The following is a 16,003-nucleotide window of genomic DNA, read 5'->3' as shown; positions in this document are numbered from 1 at the left end:
TGCCTTTAGGAAAACTTAAGATAATTAGTTATAGAAAGATATAATCAAACTTTTTTCCGTGCAAGTCAATTGCATTAATCTGATTTTACAGAAAAATTCGTACCATCGAGCCGTACATTGTCTTTTTATATATTTATGTATCCTTTGGGGTGAGTTTATGCTACTATTAATTATCGCGGTAATTGTTTGTCAATGCTTCCTGTACTTACGGCGCACTGTAATGTTGAATACACATTCGGTCCTAAGACCATTTGACGGCTTCACAGCAGAGTACTGGACGGTATAGTCTCCCCAGGGAAACTCCCAGTGGTTGGAGGGATAGTTATGTGTTTTCTTCAAGGTTGTTTTCATTGGATCCGTAAATGTTGGAATAGTCCAGTTAACGCGGACGGTGGGCTTGGACACGTTCATCTTTATGTTGGAAGGACAGTCTGTCATAACTGGAGGTTGTATATCTGAACAAAAGTTAAAATAAGTCGAATATTCTAATGTAACGACTTGAAGCAAAATAAACAAATACTACCAGTGAAATATAAACTAATACTATCTATGAAATATATACTAAGTTATTATTGCTGACATCGAATTATGCAAATACATATTCATGTTTTGTAACAAACAATATTTCAAAACTGAAAAAAAAAACTTATTCCGTAATGTAATTTGCTTTATATTTGAATCGAATTGACTTTTTGTTTCTACTTGTTGATTTTCGGATTGTTTTGCTTTTACAGTTCAACAAATAATAAATGTTCGCAGCAAATTTAATGGGATTCAGAAAGTTGTACTTAATGTGGAACAAATACTTTTCAATCTAATTGATTGATTAGAATATCAATGCCTTTTATTTTGAACCACATGTGAATTTAAGTTTAGTACAAATCAAAATCTGTGATACTATCTATTTCTTCATTTTGAAAAAACAGGTGGACGTTTTTTGTCTATATGCTTGAACAGATGATGACTGAATAATAAAAAAGTTCTTGGTTAAGTCAATCAGGATCAGGCTATCGATCACATCGATTATCATTCGAGATTCCATTAAGTATTCACATATAATGAAATATTTTTGAATCAATGATTCCCATACCCCGTTCACAATTGATTCCACTCCAGCCGGTTAGACACAGACAACTATACCGATCCAGACCATCTACACAGGTTCCTCCGTTCTGACAGGGATTACTGAGGCAGGTTTGTGCGACTATAAATACAAATATTTATCATAATGACAATTATAGCACACTGATCTCTATGTGTTTCCGTTATTTCTATACGACAAATATATGTGTTTGCTCACTGTCTTTACCAAATATGATACGTTTTAGTCTAAATGGGTATGAAAGTATTTGATAAAATTGATCTTACATGGTAACGGGTGTTGAAAGTACATAGCATACTTACAAATACACCGAGGCATAGATCCTGTCCATCGTCCGTATTTGTCACAGGTTCTTACACTAGTACCTCGAGTCATGTTGTATTGGTCTCTGCACGTGTAGGTAACAGTTTTACCGAAGTCAAACGCATCGCCATGCCTTTGTCCATTTGTCAGCGTTCCAGGGTTTCCACAGGTAACCTCTTATAACATTCAAGTATTATGTTTTCATACCTTAATTCGTTGAAAATCATTATAATTTTTAAAGAAAAATATAAGATAAAATGAGGGAGAGAGAGAGAAAGCAGAAATCGAAACTAACAAGTTTTACCGCTCGAAACACTTTTGGTATTGTATTTACATTGTGTAAAAGTAGTCACATGACCAAGCCTAACATGGTCGATACATCATACACATAAGTTGATGACGTATCGATTTCTGTGTTCTCTACTTGTACGCTCCAACAAGACGGATCGACGCACTGGATCGATGACGGAAAATTGGACAAACTTATTGAGGATGTGTATATCAAGTTGAGGGTAATCGATGCGAAAATAGAAGAAGGTATCATTGCAACCCATGGAAACCGAGAATCGGGCGGAAGAGGATAGATTAAGCCCCAAAACTCAGTGGAATTTAGCGGGGCCACCCTTACCCACTTGGGCCTACAACAAGCCTCGTGCCTTTGGGGACGGCGAAGATATTCAATGTGACTTACAGGCACTAAGAGATTCGGTTAGTTAACTGAAATCACCGAGTGAACTAAAAACTAAATGAGTCACGTCAGGGAATATCACGTGCTGATCAGCTGCGGCATTGTCAGCAGCCGGTAAACCAAGCCAAAAACGTACATCTTACCACATTACGTACAGCGCACGTGGTCGTGGACGTGGGTCGTACAGAGCTCAAGGACATTACGTGTTCTCCAGTTTTTCTCAGAATCGATTCCCATCCAGACGTTATTACGGGAATCGCGGTCGCGGTGGAAGACATCGCGAGCAGTCATCAATAGAGAATGACGATTAACGTGGTTTCCTGTCTGTACTGATGTGCATTGGAGCCATCCGTGGCAATTTGAGTATCTGGAGGTTAATTGGTACATCACGTGTTAATATGGATCGAAGGCGGCGTTCAAATACCGCCTAGTTCACAACCACCAACGTTTGAATTACACAATTATGAACTTACGCATAAACAATCAACGTTTGTTTCAGATGAAATCAACAGACTAATTGACAACGATTGTATAGAAAAGTGTAACAAAAAATTACTGTGTAGCTAAGAAGAGTGGAAAGTTTAGACTAATTACTGATCTGAGACACTTAAATTAATTCTGCAGCGTGCCAAAATACTGAAATGAAGATATACGACAGGTAGCTCGAACTCTACAACAAGGGGACAAGTATACTACTGTGGACATTCAGGACGGTTTTTTGTATATACCTGTAACTGATGAATGTAAAGATTATTTAAGTTTAAACTGGAAATGCTGTACTTCAAGTGGAAAGTTCTCCCATTTGGCCTGTCCTGTTCACCATATTACTTCAATAATACTTCAAGTTTACAGTTGTCAAAACTAGCATTAGCGATATGGACAGAGGCGTTCTCGAATGGAAGTTCCATAAAGTATGCGCTTATATCCGGCATAATGAATCGTGAAGCCGATTATTGGTCTCGAGCCGCGGAAAAACACAACTGGATGCTTCATCCGCGCCTATTCGCATACATAGACAAACTGTGGGATCCCCACACAATCGATCGGTTTGCGAATTGTCAAAACGCACAATTACCAAGATTCAACAGTCGGTACTGCGAGCCACTCACAGAAGGATTGGACGCTATTGCACAGGACAACTAGGCTGTGGAAAACAATTTTGTAAACCCGCCTTTCTGCATTCTTTCACAAATTCTAGAAATAGTGTCAAATCAAAATGCGTAAGCGAAAATAATAGCGCCAAAATGACCAGCTCAGGCATGGTTCAGAAGGCTAATAAACATGTCGATAGCGCCACCTATGAAAATTCCGAACAATCACAATACGTGCCATGTAATGGGAGCGACTCCCGAACCGAGCCGGAATCTTAAATTGAAGATATATGCCTGCATGGTGTGTGGCAAGCACAATTAAAAGATATCGGGTGGTCTGAGAAGTGTACAGATAGGTGTAAATTCTGGTTAGCCCCTAGTAGTCTTAAATCCTACAATAGCTCCCTTATTCATTGTTCTGAGTATTGCCAGAAATGAAAGCATAACTTTCCACTTGATAGTACCGTATGTCTAGCAGAATATTCGTGTTCTATAGCTAATACATCAGAAAGACCTAGTTCTGTACTTAATACTACATGTTTCGCGCTAGGCAACTGGTATAAGACCAAACAACAGGACGATTTTACACACTCTAGTGAAATACGTGGTGTCGTAACTGCTCTAGTAAAATCCGGCACAGGTGTACCAATGAACAAATCTAAGGCAATGCAAGTGAAACCTTTTCATAACATGTTTATAAAGTGGCCAGTGAATCAGGAGATTGACATCAAGTCATTAAGGTTAAAGACAATAACACTGTTATCTCCCACATTAATGTTGAGACCTTCTGACATTGCACCTAAGGGTGTAAATTTCAATGTTGACAGTGGTAAATCAGAGAAAATAATATTTTCTGTGAACAGCGTTAACTTTATGAATGATTAAGCAAATGTGACACTGTTTGCGATAAAAATGACATCCAACGAACTGGTTTCACAGTGCACCTAACAAGGGGAAATAACCCCGTCATTGATCCAGTTAAAACAATTGAGGACTATAGTATTAGAACAAACAAATAAAGAGCTACTGATGGTCCAGTATTCCTGACATTAAAATCACCATATAAAGCGCTTGAAGCTTCATCCATTGCTAAAATACTCGATGAAGCAATTGTGTTAGGTGGGTTGGGGAATCAAGGGTACAGTGCCAAGTACTTAAGACCAACGGGCATACTTAAGCCATCGAACAAAATATTGACCCAGAAATAGTCAGAAAGGTTCGGAGATGGAAAAACGCAGAGGTGTTTTTTGCACATTATGTGCACTTTCAGACCCCAGCTAACTTCACCTGCGATATTTTTGAATCATGTGTAAATTTAGTCATACTAGTATATACGCACTGTTGAATGACATTGATAGAAAGTCAAAGTTGAAGATGTGCTTATAATTACTTTATAAGATTTTTGTGGTGATAAAAAGGTATTGGAGTTGATATAGTTTTATAGTTATGATATGTTAACTTATTATAATATGTTAACTTTTATAATATGTTAAAACATAGTTTATTTTCCACGTTCTTTTCCAGAGTGTGAGCTATCATTTTTATTTCTCGTTATAATTGCAATACGTTTTGTAATTATTTTGTTATTTATGAAATAATCATTTAAACTTATATTTGTCTCTGTCATAGTGACGTATATTTAGTAGAAATAGTGGTCACATGACCAAGCCTTACATGGTCGATACGTAATGGACATAAGTTGATGACGTATCGATTTCAGTGTTCTCTACTTGTACACAATTTGAGATAGATAAGTGTGTAAGGGAGTATATGTGGAGTGTATGTGTTTATATATGAGAATATGGCAATATATTTTCTTATTACTTTGTTGTTTCTGAAATAAACATTTAAGTTTGTATTTGTCTTGGTCATAGAGACGTATATTTAGTAGAAACGCGTTCAAGATCGTTAGTTGAACTAATTTACAGTGGTGAGATTAATAAAGAAATATTTATAAAGAAGTATGTGTAGTTCCATCCTTCTGAAACACAAACATGTTTGTTTGTTTCGTTTTCAGAATGACGATACGCTAACATGTAAGCATTTAGGAATATAAAAAAATCTTAATCAAATAATATACAGTACATATGAACTTACAATGAAACATTTTGATTAAAGCTAACATGATTTCCAAGCAAATCTTTTCTGAAATGGCATAATATTCGAAAACAAAGTTAAAATAGCCTACCACTAGAGAGACCATCATTTAGATCCTTGAAAAAAGTATTACAGAATTCTGCAGATAATTTAAAAACGTGTTCTTTGTTTCTGTACTTTAAATATTGCTGTTGTTTTGGGAAAACATGTGTTGATGACTGAACTCAAACAACCATACGCTAGATAAGAAGATAGAGTCAAAAATAAAAACAGGTCAGTATTCGTTTTGTCAATAATCGAAAATGCATATATATCGACTGTACAGTTCGGTAACATTCCCTCGATAACTTACTTTCACCACAGCATGTTCCCCTCCATCCGTCAGGACACCTACAATACCCCGATCGAACAGTTCCACCGTTGTAACAGAAATTGTTACATGCTCGATGATCAAAAGCCATGTCACCCGTAGCACATGCTGTAAAACCTTCACACTCCGGCCAGTTGTGATTCCAAACCTGCCGCTCCCGTCTATGAGTTCCTCCTCCACATGACCTAGTACAATCACTCCAGCTCTGCCAGGAGCCCCAGCGACAACCGCAGTGGTCCCACTTTGAGCTTCTACCCGCTATCACAAGATCAGATGTCAAAAATACCAGGATAAATATCTGTATGATATAAAGTTAAGTAAAGACATGTTTAACCTGTCATAAAATCAAGATAAAGATTATTCAAGAAAATCAATACGATAAAAAACAATAGATTATTTTGAACATTCTTGACAAATTGAATGCATAATTTAATAACTTTTTTTTATTGTGACACTTACGACGCTTTAAATAGTTTTTACATATGGTAAAATGATACCTTTGTCTGTGTACATTAAATTGCTTATTGTAATAACTTTCTGATTAATTGAAATCCTGAACTTTGTTTCTCCTACATTTTGTTAAGATCGAATTAGTATAAATGATGGGCTTCGCTTTTAATCTCTAGTTGATTTATAAATGGCATATCAGAAAAAAGCTCTCTATGCAAAAAAGTAAACAGAGAAAATATTTCAGAAGAAAAAGGGGAGTTGCGGTGATTTTGTAAATATTGTAAATATTACAGTATGATATAGCATTACACTGCTACAATAAACAACATCTTACCTGAGTGTTCTTCATTGTTCAAAACTCATAGCCTCCTCCCGAGCGCGCTGGTAAGTTCACCCTTTATGTTCTTATCTATAGCATTTTATTCAACCAATGAGGAATAGAGGCGTTCACAAAGGCGTGGCTTTATATAGCTGATAACAAAAAGGGACGCCAAGGCGCATTTCGATCATACGAGGCTTACAGTGACACAGGTGAGTGTATATGTAGTATTTTCAACATAAATTCATTTTCTATAGATGGACATTTCTGACGAAAAATAAATTTCAGTATAAGGGAATAAATATTCAGTCTGACAGCTCTGTAGTTTCATTTCAAAATATTTCATCACATTAAAGATACAATAGGTATTAAGCAGCTGTAAATACCATTATACCATCTCCTACTGCGCTGTATAGTAGTACGTGTTACGTAAAGGTCTTGTTTTTGTTTCAGTCTATATAGTTTACAGAGGAACTATCATCACCAGAATGGTAGCAGACCTTAAACTATTGTACCTGTTTAGTTACCTGACGCTATTGGACCCGTGTTGGTGCTGGTCGGACACTCGAACGAAGTCACTGGTATAGTAGAAAGATTAAGAGCTACGGTTAATGAGTGTGTGCTGTAGTTGATTGTATAGGAATAAGGCTTGATATTTTTGTTGCATGTTATCGTTCAGTGATGCTTATCACTCAGAAAATATGATTTTTTGGTCCCGCAGTGAAGCAGATACCAGTATATAAGTTAATCAGTAAATGATCTACTTCAAATCTTGACATGATTTTGAAAATTACGACAAAACATTAGTGGTATACATTTATAATTTAGGAAGTTTAAATTACAATTGTAAGACCATTACGCAGATACATTTATATTTATATTTATATTTATGACTTTCGAGTTTTCCTATTTAATAAAACGGAATCATAAATGTTATTTATTACACGCGTGTAATGTCTGCATCGGTATTGGTTGATTCCGATGAATTGTACATATTCATACGCATGGCAAACGACCTTCTTTTTTACTACGAATTTTTACTACGAAACAATGAGACATAACCAGACACCAAATTTGTAGATTCATAACGGTGCGTAAAACTCTCACTTCCTCGTCATAATTCTTTCTCGTCATAATTGATGGAAACATCTTTTAAATATCCTATATCAAACAGTAAAACTAAAACCTGACAGTGAAAAACAACATCCGAAAGTCTATCATGACGACAACCATGAATGACTTTTGGCAAACGTGTATTTCGTGCCAAACGTCAGAATGTGACGTCACGAAAACGTTACAATATTAAAACTATTGCTTGTGTAGTCGCTTTTTTATTATTATTTCTTTATTTGCCTCCATAATGAAGATTACATAATATAATACAACATGATACATTTAAGTAGCAAAGTACAGGTACAAATTACATAGCATTTACTGAGAATAAATAAATAAATCCATCCTCAGTTAATTAGATAATATTATTAATAATAGTATTTAATAATAAAAAAAAAACACACACAAAATCAAGGATTTATAATAACATCTTATATAATAATTCGGAAAAGATCAGTTCCATGCGAATACATCTAATGTATATGATTTTATTACATTTACTAATTGTTTGCACTATCGTTCGTATTGTAGCAACATCTTTTTTTATAGAATATATAGAGCACTCAGTTAACTTCATTCTATCAGTAGAATTCAACTGGAAGTGTAGGATTCCTCCTAGAAGTATATGAATAAGATTATAATCTGATGAAGAGTGGAGGAAAATGCTTAATTCTGGATCAAAATCCGTACAAATAATACAACATAAATCGCCTCTAAGACTTTCAGTTTTGGAGCAATGTAGAAATATATGTGTTATACGGTCATAATTGAAAATACCAAAAAAATAATAATATGTGGAGTAATCACGTTATGAATGAGCACAAATATAGTAAAATCTGTATCGTTTTGCATTCTGTTAAACATTTTGATTTCTTCAAAGCTGCAGACAGCGGTATAAACACGTGACTTCCATTGTGAACGATTTGGAAAAACGGCATCAGAAATATAATGCAAACGATAGTCGAACAAATCATATTTACAGAGTATTCTTACAATATCAGGTATGAAGCCGTGCTGACAAGAATTACTCAAAAGGTACATAAATAACCGTTTTAGAAATATAGTATGAGATAGGTACATGTACTTACTATTCATTCCTACATAGACGACCAAGTAATAAAAGCTTTATAATATCAATATATCCTTCTATGGATGTCCATCCAATTAAGGAATTGGCCATATCAGTTCTAGTTCACATATTAAGACCCTGAATAGATTTTGCAATTAAACTTTGTGTCCTATCTAAATTAATTAAATGTAATTCTGTTTTAGATAGTTGGCATAATTCACACCCATGTAAAACAGATGGAAATACTTTACATTTAATAACCTAAGCAATAGTAAGAGGATTAAGGGTCTTAGGATGAGCACCAGACCGAATAAGTGCCATTGTTCCATTCTTTAGTTTTTGAACAAAATTTAAAATTTATGACCACGCCAACGTGCGTTATACTTTCTATGCTTTGCCTGTTATTCAATCCTTTTGACTGCAATATCATGTCAATAACATTTGTTAAAATGCAAAATGAGAAAGCCATCAGACAAGTGTTCATATAAATACGATATTTACCATTAGCATAACTAACGATTAGTATTTAGAAAATCGTTTGTATAGTATTGCTGTCGTTGTTATCAACATATCACATAACAGAGGTTAATACATACAAAATGTACATGTATACTCTTTTTCTTTGTCAAGGGCGTCATATCACCCACGCTACCAAAACCATGCAACGCAACAGATGTTGCGATAAGTAGGACGGATTGCATGACCAATTCAGTAACCAACCATGGGCACACATGCAAAGTAAATGACACCAACAGAAACACTTCACGTGTAATAACCTGCTGGGATGGCGTCTGGATTGAAAACCCTACAGGTAACATTTAAATAGTGAAAAATGGTATTACAGTTCACATGCTGTTTAGAGGTACAACTTAAGTTAGTATTCTTACTTCATGCTTTTTGCATAATTGCATAGTCGGTTGTTTCCTTGGTCACAACTTTGCGATTTTATGTGAAAAGTTGAAATGGGTTTTCCCTAACTTGATTTTGGGATTCTGCTATAAAATTTGATTGACTAATCGCCTAGTTATCATTGAACTGATTATTTTTTGACAATTACAACCAAATTCGCGAACATAAGTATGCCGGTCACGGCTTCTGGCGATTTGGCAAAAGAAGCATAAAACAGACGTGTAATACTGTATGATGGAACTTTTGTATAACTACGATATGTTTTGTTTTCCTTCATCATAACATCACAATTTATACTTTAAGATTGTTTAATTTCACTAATAGGGCCATGGTGTGATAAGTGTTATATACTTTAAGATTGTTTAATTTCACTAATAGGGCCATGGTGTGATAATGTAACTTATAGTAGGATTATACCCTGTAGGGTAATATATTTTCATGCCTTGTCGTTGGGACATATTGCTTATTATCTGATTATATAAATTTTATTATATTATTTACAGGCATAGTGTTATGAAAAATGGCTTTTTCGAATTCAGTAACTCCTTGGTTGTTTATAATAAATATACATTTTGGTTAGTAAGGTTTTGTCTGATATGGGCTAAAGAATAGTCCATTATTTCAGCAAATACAAAGACGTGGGCGATCGTCAGCGGCATGGTAATGATTCACGATTTGTGAAGCTAATCTACAGAACAGTAAGCCATTTATTAGATCACATGCTTTATAAACCGTTTTGTTTTAAAATATGTGAAAACGACGTTGATCATCTTATTGGGCTGAAATTATTTGGTGAATGTTGTAGGATTCTGACTGATAAATAATGAAGATTGTTTGGACTAGGATAACGTTAACTAAGGAATTGTCAGGGAAAATGATGTTCCAGTATGCAATGTGAACTTCGGTGTTCTTTATATATCTTCGGACAACTGTTTTTTTTTAGATTTTGATGTACGTAACTTAAGCCGATTTTAATTTTTTGTTTGTACGCCGGATGTCGGCGGAGAATCTACATGATGTAAGAACGCTTACTCTTCCCGAACTTCTATTCAATGCTCCTTTTAAGCATTTAACTATCTTCCTATGGCATCTATGGTCTATATAGATGCCAGAGCTTTGCAGACAATCTTCATAATGCGCTAGCTCTGGCATCTATATAGACCATAGATGCCATAGGAAGATAGTTTAATGCTTATATTTACATTATCAACTCATTTTGGGGTCTCTGCATTAACATTGTTTAAGCTAGACCAGGAAAACCGTTTATCAACTACGATTTAATCCACGGGATGGAACAACCATTTAGACGGTGATCAGTTGACGTCACCACGTCAACATTAGTGACGTCATAATAGACACGTTTTGGTGTCAGTTATACCCACATATACTTCACTTTGTCTTGGTTAGTGTATACAGTAGAAGTAACAAGTAAATGTAAATATTCAAAGATATTAATGCTTCTGAACCTTTATCTTGCCATTTATCTTTATAATGTCTTTAAAATCTTGATCATATTTATTAATCTAAACACTATTGCAATCGAATGTTTTCTGTGTTGTTCTTTTCCAGCAAAACGCATCTTAAGCATTCCAAAACAACCCATGACCCACAAATTAACAAAGAGATCAATATTCAAAGAAATCGGAAAAGGACTACACAAAATATGGTGTTTCCTCCTTTTTTGCAGTAAGTGATATTGTTTACTAACTATGTTTTTCTTTCCCGTTTATTCAAAGTATAAATTACCGATTGAAACAAACAATGCAGAAATGTTCTATATGATGTTTTACTATCAAATAGGAAAATTTATTTAAAACCAAAGAGAAGCTCTAAATTGTTTATTCATTGCGGCATTATGCGGCTTTCTTTACATTTATATTTTTCCGGGTTTGGAAATCAATAAAGATTTTGCGATTTTGCGACGATATAACATATATAAATGAAGACCACCGACTAGTAAGTAGTTTGATTATTTTAATAACTGAAATCTAGAAAGAATATATATTTTTTTATTCAATACGATACCTAGGCCACCGACGACCACCGAACCATCCTCCTATCATCTCATGGAATATGCCAAAAACCGTCGTCTACATTGCGGATTTAGGAAAAACAACCAAGAAGGTTACCTGGCCACCACCGACGGCATCAGACCCCGAGGATGGCAATGTCAAGTAAATTTAAACGATGACATATGCCATTAAAAAATGGTCGTTTCTATTGTTCTCCATGTGATCATAGATTAACTCAAGAGACAATTGATTAATAAAAATTTATCATACATGTATATTGTGCGAAGAAATGTATCATATCGTGAAACATATTTATAATTACTGTAATGTCTTAAATCAAATTCCATTGTTTACAAAGTTGGAATCAAATAAAACTGTTTGGAAACTGACATCTTTCTGAGTGTTTGAAAGAAAATAGACATTAACAATCTGATAGGTCTGAAACATTTATATGCTTCCAGGGTAGACCTCGTCGCTAGCCAACCGTCAGGAAGTTCTTTCAGCAGAGGAAGTCATACCATCATATATCAGGCGGTAGATAGCGGAGGACTTATTGGTTATAAGTACTACAGTTTTGAGGTGGAAGGTATACGCACACAAATAATCATGTTTTATAATACATTTCTATTTTTCTCAAAACCCTTGAAACATGTATTCTTTATGATCATTCTGTTGCTTTATTTTTAGTTCATAGTTGCAAAACACCTCTTAACGTCCACACAATGGCTTTGTGCAGTGTGAGAACCCTGAAAGGATAACGGGATCGACATGTTACTACAGTTGTTTGGATGGGTTTCAATTGTATGGCAATACACGTAGACAATGTCAGACTAATGGGGCTTTCTCCGGTAGTGCTCCTCAGTGTAAAGGTAAAAATCAATTATATCAATACAATAAATATGCGATAAATTGTCATTGATCGTCAATTATTCCGTAACAATTTAATTAAAATCATAACTTTCCAGTAAAACAATTCGTCACTAGATGCACATATATTTCAACGGATATCCTTATCCTGCACCTTTGTTGAGGCAATGAATATTAGAAGCTGTTTGTAGAACTCAGTTATTTTAATTAATATAATAGTTTTGGAAGGACGGGTACTGTAGCAGTATTGCAAGTTACTTCAATTCAGAACTACTCCTTAATCATATTTCTTTAAATATCCTAGCTGTGAAATGCCCAAGAATCGCTCCAAACATAGAGCCAGAGAAAGTTCAACAACTCTTGCAAGCAAATTTGAAATCAATATTTTTTTAAATCTTTATTTTGTTTTATGTGCAAGTTGATTCAATTCAGAACTACTCCCTAATCTCTTTATTTTAAAATATCCTAGCTATGAAATGCCCAAGAAATGCGCCAAACATACATCCTAGCCACGGAAATTTTACGTGCACAGACTCGACATTTGAGTATAATGATGTTTGTGCCACGCGTTGTGACAAGGGCTACAGTTTACCTTCTAGTAATTTCAAACTGACGAAGTGCACCAGCAGGGGAACGTGGTCAACGACTTTACCTTCTTGTCAGGGTAAGTAACATATTTAATCCAATTCTATCATCCATGGATGCTATTTCTTTTACTTAAAATGCAAATATATGTGCACATAAATTTCCTTGTAGTTATTAACTTTTATGAAATGTATAGAATCTTTTATCACCTAATTATAATATCTTAAAATAAGGTAAGAGGATATTTAATTGAATATATACTTTCATAAAATACTGTTGTATATATTATATTATTGATGAATTAAAATTATTGCTGAGGCTAATTGGCATACTTAATGCATTGATGAATGAAAATAAACGAACTAAGGTATTGTTCACATTATCCGGTTCAAATTATATTGGAAAAGTAGTAATAATTACAGAATTACGAATCAATTATACTAAGACTATTCAGCTGAAGTTTACATTAAAGATACAATTAGAAATACTTTTGAAATATATTTAGTAATATTTTTCAAATTAAAATTTTTTTTTTCTGTTAACCTGTCTTTTTGTTCGAGGTTAGGAAGCATGCCGAAAGTCAGTTATCGCATGATTTCTCGTCTCTCATTGTAGATGCTGAACCTCCAGAAATAGTAGACTGTCCAACCAGTATCCATGCCAATACAGATAGGGGTCAAACTTACGCAAGTGTGAATTGGACAATTCCGTCAGGCACAGACAACTCTGGTGGGATAGTAACTATAACACAAACGGTCGGAAAGTCCAGCGGAAGTCACTTTGATGTTGGAATCAATGAAATTCGATATATAGCTACAGACCCAACAGGGAACAAATCTCCGGAATGTATATTTTTTGTCATCGTTGAGAGTAAGTACTCTACAATGTATATATTGTTTATTTTATTGGGAAAAGTATACTTTAATTTCAGATAATGTGTCAAGCACCTTACACTTTACCAAGGCTTTAAGCCAGTTGTTTTTCATTTGGTCGTAACTTAAAATAGATATATTGTCCGTATCATCAAGGAGTCATACAAGGATGAAACGGTAGATGTTTTTTTTTTCTCAAATCATTAGGCTCAAGTCACTTTCGTAGAATTGTGAACAGCATTGTTTGTTTGATTATTTATATCCAAACAATGAATCACATACCTATTTTATGTTACAATATAGATACAACTAACTTCGCGGAATATTTTCTGTTGGTTTGTATCACACATTTGGATACAAGATCTTCAATCACCCTACTAGCCGGGAGTACTTCTAAAGGGAATTCTCTTTTCACAGAATACACGCATTTTAGGGAAATCCCCGCTGCAGTCGAAGCATGAAATAACAAAAAATCAAGAACATAGCACCTGTAATTAAAATGCATTCTTGAAATACCATGCTAATAATCTAGAAGTAGGTTGCATATGTGTTTATCAACATAGCTTAATAGAGCATATCCCGTAAATTCTGGATATACTGTATCTATCAATGTAAGTATTGCGTTCGGTCGACCACGGGTTCGCCGTCTAAATTTAGCCCGCGGTACAGTACAGATGAAACTAGCAAATTTGATTTAAGAAACAAACTGTAGATTACTCTACTCACCTGATAGGAAACAAATCTATCCAATTTCTTTAAACTGTTGCTATCCATGCGTCCAACTGAACACTAGCTAGACTATGAACATTAAATCATGGAAACTACAACACAAGTAGCATAAACCGGCCACGATGACGAGGTCATCTAGCGACTAAAATGTTACTGCAAACGTTTCATAGTCCTTTTTATATACTTGCACATCTTCCTTCTCATAGCACACACTAAATGTTTTCAAGAAACACAGTAAAATGCAAATGAATTGTGACGTGGTTTGACTAGCTATGATGTAGTGACTATGTTGGGAGAATTTATGTTATAGATGAGAAAGCATTAGTTTCAAGAACTTTTAATGTGTTCGTTTCTTGAATTATAGTTTGACCAGCTTCACATCAATGTGAAATTGATATTTAGATACTGATTATATTTTGCACAATGTAGACTAAATGAAGTTTCGCGTGATTTGCAAACAGTACGGATAATTTACGTTCTCGTGACACTGTGTTAAGATTACTCACAAGTAAGCGGTTATGATTAAAACTTACAAAACTCTAAAAAATCATTAAAACGTCATAATAATAACGGTACCCGATTTGTGATAAATGCAAACACATATGGGTGATATTGCTTATGTATCACATATAAATAGCAATTAGTATATATAGGATTTGGAAGTAATATTGTTAGAAAACATACAGATATGATTAAACCAACATTATAATTATAAAAGGTATTAAGATCATCAGCCACTATTAAATTCCAAAGCTAAGAGCGACAGATGTATCTTGCATTCGCATTTGGTCGCCTCTCATAATCAATGTCTTTTGATCATTGGTATATATGATGAATCCTAAACGAATCACCAACTATACGTATGTGGTATTCAGAATTGTATGGGTGATAATTGTGTAATTCGTTACACTACAGTGTTGCAGTGCGGACCTCCAGTTATACAGAATCCGTACGTGGTCATTACTTGTCCTAACGGATACACCTACGGGTCGAGCTGTACAGTGTCATGTAGAGGGAGCTACCCTCTGATAGGGAATGACAAGATGTACTGTGACAGGAATTCAACCAACCCAAAGTTAACATATTGGAACTGGGGAAGTGGTCCAACACCCTACTGTAAACGTTAGTTACGTGTAACTTTATTTTTACGTATTTATTTTTTTTTGCATTCCATTCGACGATTTTTAATGTGGGTGTTTTGTGATAACAATATTAGTTTGATATTTCAATCCATAGTCTAACATTACCATATTAATATATTCAGTTATTTAACTGCGTGTAATTAATTATTTTTTGTATTTTGTTGAAGGCTTATTTTTCTCATAATGAGGAAAAACGGTATAAAGCTAGTATATTAATAATCCGAAATAAAAGCCAAAATAAATTCAAAGTAAAATCAAAATCATTTTTTAAAAATCATTTCTATG

At 34.5% G+C, this 16,003-nt stretch overlaps 2 protein-coding genes across 2 annotated transcripts in view; one reads left to right on the top strand and one right to left on the bottom strand.

The window, feature by feature from the left end:
- The window catches only part of LOC138323711 (sushi, von Willebrand factor type A, EGF and pentraxin domain-containing protein 1-like), a 102,304-nt gene that overhangs the window by 80,933 nt on the left and 5,368 nt on the right, over nucleotides 1–16,003 (top strand). The window lies entirely within an intron of this gene.
- On the bottom strand, nucleotides 190–6,540 carry LOC138324174 (protein eyes shut-like). Its single transcript, XM_069269254.1, has 5 exons — nucleotides 6,436–6,540; nucleotides 5,634–5,949; nucleotides 1,405–1,581; nucleotides 1,091–1,204; nucleotides 190–455 (listed from the first exon to the last, which is right to left on the bottom strand). Exons 1-5 carry the CDS (start codon nucleotides 6,448–6,450, stop codon nucleotides 190–192), a joined length of 888 nt encoding a protein of 295 aa, XP_069125355.1. The 5' UTR covers nucleotides 6,451–6,540.

The sequence above is a fragment of the Argopecten irradians genome, chromosome 5 (assembly GCF_041381155.1).
Source record: "Argopecten irradians isolate NY chromosome 5, Ai_NY, whole genome shotgun sequence".
In the NCBI taxonomy this organism is placed as follows: Eukaryota; Metazoa; Mollusca; class Bivalvia; order Pectinida; family Pectinidae; genus Argopecten; species Argopecten irradians.
This window is presented reverse-complemented; position numbering and strand designations above follow the sequence as displayed.